Genomic DNA, 13,629 nt, shown 5'->3' with positions numbered 1-13,629 from the left:
TCACCAGAGCACCAGGTCAACATATTTTCCAGCCGTTAAAGAGGAACTTCACTGGGACGTCTTAAGACAAGCGGGGCCAGCTGATTGGTGTAAAGCTGGGGTGAGAATAGCAACATCAAATATAATGGATCGTTAGTTCATTGAATCGAGGGTTTGGAGTCAACTAAAGAATTCACAAATTAAAGTGTTTAGTTGTAAAATATGCAGATTAAATGGTTGAAATGTATGCACATCAAAGCCTTTTGAGGGGGGAAATTTGATCCCTGAACAGTCAACTCTATGGGTCTGACTGTCATGGGAATTGGTTGCCTCCTCCTTCCAGTTGACTAGGCTTTACCCCTACCCACTCACTCTCACTATATTGTATTGGTGGAAGGAACTTGCTAGTAGCCTGGCGGGCAAGGCCTCTAAGAACGACAGATGACTGGTGAACTAGAAATACAAACTTTTTTAGCAAAGTGAAGGTTAGGTTATGGACCAAAGTCTTGGGAAAATGGGTGACAGATAATTTGATGGTATTCTCTGTTTTTTTCATGTTCCCAGAGCAGCCCCAGTAACAATGTGACTCTGACAGAATAAGTGAAAGAAAGAGACAGACGTTAAAAGCATGACCTACCATGCCGCTGCCATCAATGTTCATCTCGATCTTCCCGTTGAAAGGTCCCCACGTGGTTCCCACAGGGAGCTGCTGCCGGCTGTGGATCCGACGCTCTCCATCCTTGTGGAACGCATCCAGCTCTCCTATAAAACACCATCCAAAACAGTCATCATATCATAAAACACCAAGCATCTCAAAACAGTCAGCCAAATGCTCCAGTTCCCTAGAAAACACAGTCATTTGTAGAATTTGTCCTTAAATAAACCTCAAAGATCATTGCAAAAGTGCTCCTCTTTTTTTTCTGTGATCGCCATCTTGTGAAGTGTCCTGCTATTTGTTTGTGTTTTTATACATACATATCATTTTTACAACGGACAAATAATAATATCCATAAAAAATATGTTTTATTGTTACATGCCCAAGATAGGTGCAGTGAAATGTGTTGTTTTACAGGGTCAGCCATAGTAGTACAGCACCCCTGGAGCAAATTAAGGTTAAGTGCCTTGCTCAAGGGCACATTGACAGATGACTATTTCTTTCCCCCATGCATATAGATCTACAGTCCCTCGTGTCCATAAAACACTAAACAGTGCAGGTTAAGCCATCTACTTATAAAGCCAAAATAATGAATCCATCATCATCATCATCAGTTGGAGGGTTTCAAATCAAAACAACAGGCCGGTAACCTTGCCTGAAAGGTGTCTTCTCTAGAGATAATCTCTGTGAGACATCGCAGGGCCAGGCTCAGTGACTGGCAGGCAGCGAGAGAGGCAGCGGATTGATCCAGGAAGAAGCTAGGTCCCTTGTTAGTGCTGTGCACAGCTACACTTAATGAACTGTGTAACAGGATAGCACTGTTAGCGCAGCTAGCAAAAACACCCCCGCTATCTTATCTCTTAGATTCAGTGTACTTTTTTGGGACAGTGATTAATCAAATAGTTATGATAATTGGGGCCGTAGCGTGGTCACCGCTGGGTTTCTGGGGGAGAGAAAAGTCATGCAGGCCTCTCAAGTGCACATTTCCCCCTCAAGCGCTATCTGCTTTATCTTCCTGTGAACGTCTACTCTCCCTCTGACTGAACCCAAGTGTTATGATTGTCTTCAGCACTCTAACTTATCACCCTTTTATTGAGGCACATTTTCATATAATCTTCCCGCCTTTGTTACTGTAAAGTGAATGCAATATACAGTACGGCACAATCTAAACAGACCCAGAAGGTATTCATGTGTTTCTCATAGTTGATACGTTCTTACTGTAGTTACCGCACATATATAAACAATACATTTATGTTTGCAGCATTTTAACCTAGATGTGCACTGGTGTTGTGGCTAATCACTATTCTGGGCACGTATTCCATGCATGTTGAGTGAAGTGAAATGATCACTGAACTTTATAATAACACTCCTGTGATATAATGACCTATTCAGACGAGGTCTATTCTGTAAATATCAGCCTTGTATCAGTGACACGCTATTGTGTCAGTCTGTTTGTATGGAAATGCTTTCATCTAATGTGCTCCTTCTCATGCATAAACAACATTGGGTGACGGGTGGCTACGCTAACAATAGGCTACGTTGCTGTTGTTTCCTAAAGATCACACACACCTGGGTCACATCACACCCTGGAGTCAGGAAGAGTTCTCTTCAGAAATACTTCATTCTCTTTTGATGCCATCAGTCACACACTCAGCTATAAAATACACCTACATTTCAAGAACATTACAGCCCAACAATTACTTGATGTTGGATAAATGTACAAATATATGCCAAAACTAGAGTAATATTCTCATCTCAATACTCTAAACGCTCCTTTCTGTATGATACCAATGACACCACTGCCTACTATATGTCCAGACAACTTTATTTTGTGGAAGAATTAACTAGGATGATTATCTCTCTCCTCCTCCTCTGCTCTGTCTGTAGCCCACTGCGTTACTGACGGTGTGGCGGAAGGTGGCTAAGCTCATTAAGAGAGAAATGATTAAACATTGGAGCACAGCTGGCCACCATCAGAGGCAGCAGGCTCCCTCAGTGCGATGCAAGGGAGAAGGAGTGCATGCAGCCACCGCTTGATGCATTCTGTCTGTCCTCTGATAAGAGCGAGGCCCTTAACCACTTGGATGCTAGTTCCTGTTTAGCCCTGTTGACACACCGACCGCTAGCTACAGCCATCCCCAGCGGGCGGGTAGTCTCTCAAATCAATTCAAGGGGCTTTATTGGCATGGGCATAGATAGATAATATACAAAAGTGAAATAAACAATACAAATGAACAGTAAACATTACACTCACAGAAGTTCCCAAAAAATATACACACTGTTGTAACGATGTGCAAGTGGTTAAAGTACTCTCTCTCTTTCTCTCTGTCTCTCTTCCCCTCCTCTCTCTGGTTGGTACGCGATGGGGGGATGATAGTAGGTGTGTGAGAGAGAAGGGAGAGGGGGGTACAATTCAATTGGAGGTTTGAGGTCCTCATACAGTGTCTGTGTGCCAGTTGTTTGTGTCCTGTACCAAATGTTGCCTGAGGACCTTGGCTTCCAGCTGGTGTGTCACATCTGTTGCAGATACAATCCTCCGACCTCAACAAAAACACCAGCTGAAAAATAATAAGCCTTCATACTTTATCTCTCCATTTGCCACCAGCATTTAGGAGTCCACTATCTATAGAAAACAAATATATAGACATGCATTATGATAATAGACAACTGGTTTTATCTAAATGGGGCCTGTAGACAATCTATACTCCCTGATATCTATGTTATTTTGGATGGTCAAAGCGAAGATGCCTCCTTTGGGAAATCTTTAGCCCAGCAAAAATGACCACTGTTTACCAAACGTTTCCTCTCTGAGGTACTGAGACTATTTTAAAAGACTACAACTCAAGTGTCAAAACTCTCACCTTCTGCTCATTTCTTTAATAAATCTTCAAGACAAAGTAAAAAATAAACACTCACTGTATTGAACTTTTTCTCACAAATCAAAGACAAGGCCTGAAGAAAGAGTGGCCTTCAGTGAGCTCCAGTACAGGGGGCTCTGACAAACCCTACCCCGCTCTGTACCCCTCAACGTCGCTCAACACCCAATAGTGAAATGCCAGAGTTCTTGGCAAGAGGCAACTGATGATGTGACTAAAGAGTCACCCCCCTTCCCCCTCCCTCACCCCCTCCCCCCTCGATAAGATCATCATCTGTCGCTAGACTCTGGGGTCTGTTCCTGCTCTCTCTGGTCTCCACTGATACTTGGCAGCCCAATGAATGTTCCTTTGTGTGTGGAGAGATCCTCCTCAGATAGCACCCAAGATGCTCCACGCTGGCATCTGTTTGTTTTGCTGTTATGCGGACAGAGGGACAGAGAGAAAGAGGAATAGGGAACCTCATCGTCTCTCTCTGCGTCTCTCTTCACTGGCATAGCTCGGAATGCTAATGAGCAGTGTCTCAGTGGCAGGGTGCCATCTTGGTGTGATTTAAAGAATAGATGGTGGAGGGGTGGAAGAGAGGGAGAGAGAGAGACAGACACCCCAAAGCTGAACCCATCACCTCTTTTATAAATCCACTATTAGATCTCCAATAACATGACCTGTTGTTTAAAATGAAGAACATTTGCCCTCACCTCCATTCAAGTGGTATCTATATAGGTACAGTCCACATACAGTAACACCGTAGTTCAATCCAAGTGAAGTATGTTCTGAATGGTGGGTGCAGTAGGTTCAGTAGTAAACAATCACTCAACCATAAGATCACTTTCTATGTGGCAATGTGGCATTCAAGGGACTCAGAATGTTACCACAGAAATGTTACCACAAAATCTCAATCTATAAAATGTTTGAACACTATGGTGGATTCCTAGTGGATGATGATGGATAGACTTTGTATTAAAATATTCTTCCATATAATAATGTACTCCACATCTCCTGGTGTGGAACTTCATCCAATTTGGATTAAACTTAATATCATGTCTCTTAAATGACAAATGACAGTGTTAGGTGGCTGCAGATTAACAGTGGTTGGACTGTAGCCATTTAAAAGATGAATATTAGTTCAGTGACCAACTGAAAACTAAGACTAACCTTGGTCGCCTATACACATTCTAGTTATATGTATTTATACATAAATCATATTTCCATGGTTAAATATTTTTTCAACTAATAAAACCACTTGTCTATTATCCCTTGAATGTAACAATTGGAAACAAAATACAATCCAATGTAATTTTTTTGCTTAAAAACAAAATTTCACTGGATATTCAGTGGATATCATAAAATGGTAACAATGAAACCGTGTCAATCTATGTAGAGAGGTGTACAGTAGAGTAAGAGACTGCTGTGACAACGTTCAATAATAACCCCATGTCTGTCAGTTCAGAGACGCAGCTATCACAACCATCGCTATTGACGGAACAGGTTATAGAAGTGCCAAATGGGATACAAATGAATATACCACATGGAGCATATAGAGGGTGAAATGGAACGTACAGTATCTCTCCACAAAAGGTGCTACATCTCTAAAGGAGCAGAGATGTGATATGAAATGTTACAGCTGAAGGAGAAATGCCAGTGCGCCTTGATAAGAGAGCGATGAACCTTCCTCCCCTTCCCCTAAACCTCCATTATCAGGTCCAAGAGAACAAAATGCATCATTTATAACCCAGAGCAGCACTATTATCTCTGGGCAAGACACTTGTTTTAAAACACAGATGGACCTTTTCCCTCCTCCTCCTCTCCCTCTCTCCCAGACGAGAACCCCCTGCTTGTCTGGCTCACACCCTCCGTTTGAGCAGCGGGAGGGAGGGGAAACTTGACCATTTTGGGAGAGCAAGTTTCCTAGACAACCGCATGTGCTAGGCTAAGAGGAAGGGGTGCAGGGAAAGGGTTGGCCCCTATAGGTCAGGCTTGTTTTGAGGACACTCCTATAGGTTAGTCTTATGCACCATATTACTGTCCTGCTAATGTTCCTGGACCTTGTAGGCTAAACTGCTGAGAAAAAAACAGAACTGTTCCAAATGGTTGCCCAATCAGTCAGGCTATTTTTATACTTTTTTTAAACCTTTATTTAACTAGGCAAGTCAGTTAAGAATAAATTCTTATTTACAATGATGGCCTACCAAAAGGAAAAAAGCCTCCTGCGGGGACGTGGGCTGGGATAAAAATAAATAATAATAATATAGGACAAAACACACATCACGACAAGAGACACCACAACACTACATAAAGAGAGACCTAAGACAACGACATAGCATTGAAGCAACACATGACAACACAGCATGGTAGCAAAACAACATGACAACAACATGGTAGCAACACAACATGACAACAACATGGTAGGCTAGATGCAGTTATTTCAAAATCAATATGAATTCAAAACACCAGGCTTTTGAGCAGTTATTCAAATGACATAGGCTATTCACTGCAGTTTACAGACTAGACTAGAGTTTTGCACTCACTTGAAAACAATCATAACATTCTTCATACGCTTCTAACTTAGGCTATAGGCTACATCTCAAGCCTGTCTGTCTTCATTGTTCTGTTGCGCAAGTACGCACCTTGCCTCTCCGCTGTCACGGCTGCTCCTTTTAAATTTTGTGGAGCCCCAGGAAAAGCCAGACTACAAAAGCTTGTTGGATACATAGGCTTATTTTCTTTAACGGCAGGAGTTGGAAAGGATAAACCTATATTTTCCTATCTTAACAACAGGCTACATCCTGACAAAATAGGCCTACACCATATGAGTGGCCTGCTAATGTATATTTCTGGGCCTTGTAGGGAATAGACCCAAACTGATCAACATGGTTGCATAATCAGGTCTAGCCTGTAGACCTGTGCCGTTATTTCTGCATGAAACAAAACAGGAGGTGTGAGCGGTTATTATCGTTAGGCTACATCACAGTTTACACCCTCTGGACAATACTTGTGTATTCACTTGATAACAATAATACTTTCCCCATTGCATTATGTTGTTGTAGCCCAGGTATAATCATTTTCTTGTCTAAAAACGTAGGCCTAGGCCTAATCAATAGTGTAGCTTTAAGTGCCCTTTGACCACAGAGCGCAGCCTGGAGGAACGCACTACTGATCTGCCATTTCACAATCTGTTCACTTATTTTTCTTGCACTTTGACAAGTAAATATTTAGCCTATAGCCCTAATATTTATCTAATGAATGGCCTAATATCTAGCTAATATTTAGCGTCTTACTTCAGCTATACATCCCTAGCCTCTCTCTCCCAGCTGTTCCTGTACGCAATAGGCTATAGGCTATGGACGCAAGACTCTCCTCTTCTCGTGAAATCCCAGGAAAAGCTATAGGCTACAAAATCTATAGGACATTTATTTTGATCATGTTTTATACAAGGCCTTATAGGCCATTCAAGGAAAGAAACAGGCTTGCCCTTGCTAATTGATGAATGTAAAACAGGCCTACAGCTTAGAAAATGCATGTTGGGAAAATTGAGGAACAAATATGCATTGGTGTGATCACTTTTGGCCGGTTATGATAACACTGTTGCACTGATGCTTTGCAAATAGTTGGACAGGATATACAGAGATGAGCACAGTGAAAAAGAAGACCCAAACAAATTGACAACTATTAGAAAAATTGAAATCACTTATAAACCACTTGAGCAACGAGGCAATGACATGCTGTAAAAGATGTGCAGGGTAAACAGCGCATGTTGTTGAATTGCTACATTTAGAACACAAGTTACTATATTATTTTCCAGTAGGATTACATGTACATTGAAGTAATATTTGCAGTTGTGACTATGAAAATGAACACACCCTGAAAGCACTAAATGGTCTGAACCAGTATCTGTGTGTTAGAGACCTCCTGAATGGTCTGAACCAGTATCTGTGTGTTAGAGACCTCCTGAATGGTCTGAACCAGTATCTGTGTGTTAGAGACCTCCTGAATGGTCTGAACCAGTATCTGTGTGTTAGAGACCTCCTGAATGGTCTGAACCAGTATCTCTGCGTTAGAGACTTCCTGAATGGTCTGAACCAGTATCTGTGTGTTAGAGACCTCCTGAATGGTCTGAACCAGTATCTCTGCGTTAGAGACCTCCTGAATGGTCTGAACCAGTATCTGTGTGTTAGAGACCTCCTGAATGGTCTGAACCAGTATCTTTGCGTTAGAGACCTCCTGAATGGTCTGAACCAGTATCTGTGTGTTAGAGACCTCGTGAATGGTCTGAACCAGTATCTGTGTGTTAGAGACCTCATGAATGGTCTGAACCAGTATCTCTGCGTTAGAGACTTCCTGAATGGTCTGAACCAGTATCTGTGTGTTAGAGACCTCCTGAATGGTCTGAACCAGTATCTCTGCGTTAGTGACCTCCTGAATGGTCTGAACCAGTATCTGTGTGTTAGAGACCTCCTGAATGGTCTGAACCAGTATCTCTGCGTTAGAGACCTCCTGAATGGACTGAACCAGTATCTGTGTGTTAGAGACCTCGTGAATGGTCTGAACCAGTATCTCTGCGTTAGAGACCTCCTGAATGGTCTGAACCAGTATCTGTGTGTTAGAGACTTCCTGAATGGTCTGAACAAGTATCTCTGCGTTAGAGACCTCCTGAATGGTCTGAACCAGTATCTGTGTGTTTGAGACCTCCTGAATGGTCTTGTGTTACCACCTTTTAATAGTCTGCATGCAGTAGAATGTGTTGATCAGTTGATTGACAGGCGTAGGACTGTAGAACGATCAACTATAAACTTTCCTCTAGTGTGGATGCTCACCAACGTTTTCTAGTTATGTAACCTATAGTTTATTATTATAGTTATTGGATTGGTGGCCTTAACTCTGCCACAACACAACTAACGTTATTCTCACAACAAAACTATCCTACTAGTAGGTCTAGCTAACGTTAGCGAACTTGAATTAAATAAATATAAAATTACACATACACTTATTTACTTGACTTTTATACTCTGTAAATGAACTTTTTCAAATAATTTACTGTGGCAAATAAAGCGACAGTCGAATCCATCACTTCCGTAGTTTGGCTGTGCCCATAGAAACGTTTGAAAAAGAGGTGTATCGATCAGAAAACCTTGGTTTGAGGACACGCCTATATGTCAGATTTGTTTTGAGGCCCACAAGACAGGCAAGGGCTTGTTGGGGGAAAAGTTAAACAGGCCATAGAGATTAGGGCATTTTAGCCATAGATATAGATACTGTCTATGATTTTAGCCCTAACACAAAGGAGAGGACCAGGGTAGAACACTTTCTATTGAATCTGGCAGGTTGAGACTATAATATATTGTTGCTGTTTAGATCCCATTTAATCACAAGAGGGAAATCAGAGAACTGTAATATGAACAGAAAATACATCTAACATCTACTGAGAACTTGTCTCTGATGTATATAATTGACGAAAATCACTGAGGCAGTATGCTATCATTGAACAATAGGAATATGCCAGTTGTCAAGTGCTCAGTTTGATCAAAAGCCTGGTGAAGTTAACAGTAAGCATAAAGAAAACAATCTCCAAGACATCCATCTTATACAAGTGGCACACTGTCTATTGATAGCTGGTAAAACAAGACAGGAAAACTGAAAAGGATGAAAGTCTCCTCACACAGATCTCTCAAACAACATCTAGAGGACGCCACATTCTTTGTTGTTGATTTCATTGTTTTACACGTTGAGAAGCATCAGAAGGATATCACTCCTATTTTGCCTGTCAGGTGGACTGAATAATTGTTTCTATTCGATTCTATATGTTTATAAGTAAAGCATTCGCATACCTCTATGACCGGTTGGATGCTTGCTAAAACACAAAAGCTTTACAGAATTTTATGAACAAAACTAGTGAAGTTTATAACACGTGCTTTCATTAAAAAACAAACAATATTCATATAAAATCAGTTCTAGGAGGGGAAAATACATTTATGAAAATAAATCAAGCAAACAAGGCTATAGTAGCAAACATATTTACAGTAGTAACTGTTACCTATGGGATTCAATTTAACACTTCAGTTACAGACTGGAGTATTTCAAAGAGCTCCTGAAACCTCTTCTCCAAGTCAATTACCAGATTTCAAACTTTCGGTAAACAGGAATTCTGTTTTTCCTGGGTGACCTAGTTGTCTTTTGTGAGTAGGTTTTAGCCGGAGCAGTTTGACAGTCACCAGATAAGATGGATTAAGCTTTTTTTCATCCAGTTTTGATGTGAACAGCGTAAAAGCGGGTTAAATCATCCAGTTTCAGGAGTATTTTTAAATGCCTGGAGATAGTGTGATAAAGAGGATAAACCTAAGACTTGGGCTGGGAAGGTCAAGGTGGCGGTTTTAGAGAGCAACTACCCGCTGATGAGGCCAGCTCCCTGTCTCTCTCAGAGCAGACTGGGTATAGCAGCCAAGCCCACCTCTCATCACCGCCAGAAAGGATACGTGTGACGAGTGAAACAAAATCCACCAAGCCCACTACGGGCAACATCAAAGAGCCATGCACCTACTGTCTGTGTGTGTGTGTGTGTGTGTGTGTGTGTGTGTGTGTGTGTGTTTGTGTGTGTGTGTGTGTGTGTGTGTGTGTGTGTGTGTGTGTGTGTGTGTGTGTGTGTGTGTGTGTGTTGTGTGTGTGTGTGTGTGTGTGTGTGTGTGTGTGTGTGTGTGTGTGTGTGTGTGTGTGTGTGTGTGTGTGTGTGTCGACTGGCTTTCTGTACTGTACTGTACTGTAGGATCTATTACCATAAAATGACTCCTGGCAGAAGGACGTATGGAGCAGAAAGTAAAAGAAAAATGGATACAGCACATGTCAGATAATTCATTAAAATAATTCAAGCCTTTAACAAGAAATAAAACAAATATTAGAATATAAATCATATTTTATAAGGCAATTATACACTGTAACAGTAACTGCATCTTTTAATTACAGTAATAGTGCAGTTTGTTCAATTTAAAGTGAAATAAATATATACTGCACATATGCACCTTTTGAACATACAGTATGGTGATTGAAGTCTGTCAAATTCTCTCCAACCTGACTTCAGGCATGCTCAGTGTGGACAGAGGAAGTGACTGCCACAGTCATGTGATCCGCTCTAGCCAATCCTGAATCACATGTACATTTTAAGTCACATGGTGGTGGAAAGACTATTGAGAATAGAAGGCACCCCAAATAACAACACATCTAATTAACAAATTAGACAAAATACACATCACAAAATAAATAATAATCACAATCGGATTACTGCTCACTTCCATGACATGCTATAACATAACATATCACCCCCGTTCAGATGGGAGACAAGTGAAGTTCGGTACGTTGGAGACATTAGGGACATATTTAGCAACATTTTGTGGATGGCTTTTCCCCCACTGCTTCCCATGTCAGTGACAGGGGAGAGTAATCCTATACACAGACTGCTATTGTGAAATGAGAAACTAGCCTCCTTCACTGCCAGAGACCAGATGCACCTCTCTCTCTATCCTAATCTGTAAACGACTTAAAGGAGCCTTATCTCCGGGCTCTTCTGCTTCATTTCATGCTTGATTTACTTTAATTTGTCTGATAGGGCACGAGGATTTGGAAATGGCCCATCTTTCAGCGGAAAATGTTCAGATTTTTCTCCAGCATTGTTATGTGGAGGTTTTTGACTTCTCTCTCTCTAACGCTCTCTCTCTCTCTTCCACTCTCTCTCTCTCTCTCTCTTTCTTTCTCTCTTCCACTCGCTCTCTCTCTCTCTTGCGCTCTCTCTCTCCACTCTCTCTCTCTCGCGCTCTCTCTCGCGCTCTCTCTCTCTCCCTCCATCTCTCCTTTTTGCTTCCTTGAGAGGGAATCTCGCTCCAGTGCAGCAGTCTGTTTGAGTGCATTTAGTATCGAGCTAACGCAGCAGAAAGAGATGTTTTCTCCTTTTCCATGTGGTGGTGGTGTGGTGTGATGATTTTGTGATGGGCAACGCCGACACTAGAGTCTTGTTTGCCTTTCAGATTCTCATTGTGCGCGGTGCAGCCGAGTGCTTCAAACCACAAAGATCTTATGTTTAAGTTAAGAGGCGGCTGGCCCTCCAGTTTAGCAAGTGGGTGAGCGGCTGGCACTGATAAAGTTGCTCCACAATGGAGGAGCCGGGTACGGGGACAAGCAACATGTCTACAGTCAGATGGCTGGCTGATGGAGCTCTTTCTGGTGGCCCACTGACTTACTGACTGACTCAAGTGTTTGCATGGCTCTGGCTGCTCACATCACCAGGGTTTCTCTGGGTTGTTAACGAATGGCAGCTGATCAGTGAGCTGTGATTAGGACAAGTATATCTCTCCACAGATTCTCAGTGATCTCCATTCTCCTTCCAATGAGCCAAGCTAAGAACCAACACACAAATAACATATTTTCGTGTCATTAATTACAAATAACTATGATGTTTTTTCAACAGTATAATGCAGTATAATCATAACTGTAATACGGAGGTAGTGGGGTTAAAGCTGTAGCCTGTCATTTGTTTCCATCCTTTCCAATAAATAGGTAACCAAGACAACTTTCTACTATGGAGGGTTTGATTTAAATGAGTCAAAACTTACATATTCAGCCTCTCCCACTCTGACATGCAGTGATACTGGCCCCCCCCTCCAGACAATGGCACAAACAAGTGAGAAACCACACACACACACACACACTGACCATAATACATACACATCTATACACACACACACACACACACACCCTAATACATACACATCTATACACAGACACATCACACTGACCATAATACATACACATCTATACACACACACACACACACACACACACACACACACACACACACACACACACACACACACACACACACACACACACACACACACACACCATAATACATACACATCTATACACATCTATACACACACACACACACTAACCATAATACATACACATCTATACACATCTATACACATCTATACACACACACACACACACACACACACACACACACACACACACACACACACACACACACACACACACACACACACACACACACACACACACACACACACACACACACACACACACACACACACACTAACCATAATACATACACATCTATACACTCACACACACACACACACACACTGACCATAATACATACACATCTATACACAGACATACACACACACACACACACACACACACACACACACACACACACACACACACACACACACACACACACACACACACACACACACACACACACACACACACACACTGACCATAATACATACACATCTATACACAGACATACACACACACACACACACACTGACCATAATATATACACATCTATACACACACACACACACACACACACACACACACACACACACACACACACACACACACACACACACACACACACTGACCATAATACATACACATCTATACACAGACATACACACACACACACACACTGACCATAATATATACACATCTATACACACACACACACACACACACACACACACACACACACACACACACACACACACACACACACACACACACACACACACACACACACACACACACACACACACACACACACACACACACACACACACACACACACACACACACTGACCATAATACATACACATCTATATACACACACACACACACACACACACACACACACACACACACACACACACAGGAAAAAGCGCGGAGAACATTGAAATTCATCTCACAGCCGGAATTGACTTAACTGCGGGTCTGTGCACGGTGATAAACGGAGTGATGATCCGGCAACACGTCTTTATCCATGCTTTGCTTTAATTAACGCCAGCTTGTTTGTTGAAAAGATGATTAATATGCCAATGAAAATTGCATAATTGAATACCACAACACTCACAATCAGGAAGGAACATGCGGTTTTTTATTAACTTTTATTATCATTATTATTACTATTATTTGGTATTTTAATTCACTTGACAACCAGTGCCCACCCCCCCAACTTCACACAAAACCCAGCTGGAATTGGCATGACCAGGGGGCCAAGCCGGACACAGCTGTTCATCACCACACACACTGTCTGAGAGGCAGGGGCCA

At 41.9% G+C, this 13,629-nt stretch overlaps 1 protein-coding gene across 1 annotated transcript in view; it reads right to left on the bottom strand.

Moving 5' to 3' along the window:
* Positions 1–221: 221 nt before the first annotated feature.
* The window catches only part of LOC129845596 (zinc finger protein ZFPM2-like), a gene marked incomplete at its 5' end in the record, with an annotated part of 109,675 nt that continues 96,267 nt past the window's right edge, over positions 222–13,629 (bottom strand). Inside the window, one exon of the mRNA XM_055913455.1 lies at positions 222–741. Coding sequence (XP_055769430.1) covers positions 293–741 — 449 coding nt within the window. The remainder of the gene's footprint in view (positions 742–13,629) is intronic.

This window comes from Salvelinus fontinalis, unplaced genomic scaffold (genome assembly GCF_029448725.1).
Source record: "Salvelinus fontinalis isolate EN_2023a unplaced genomic scaffold, ASM2944872v1 scaffold_0325, whole genome shotgun sequence".
Lineage (NCBI taxonomy): Eukaryota > Metazoa > Chordata > Actinopteri > Salmoniformes > Salmonidae > Salvelinus > Salvelinus fontinalis.
This window is presented reverse-complemented; position numbering and strand designations above follow the sequence as displayed.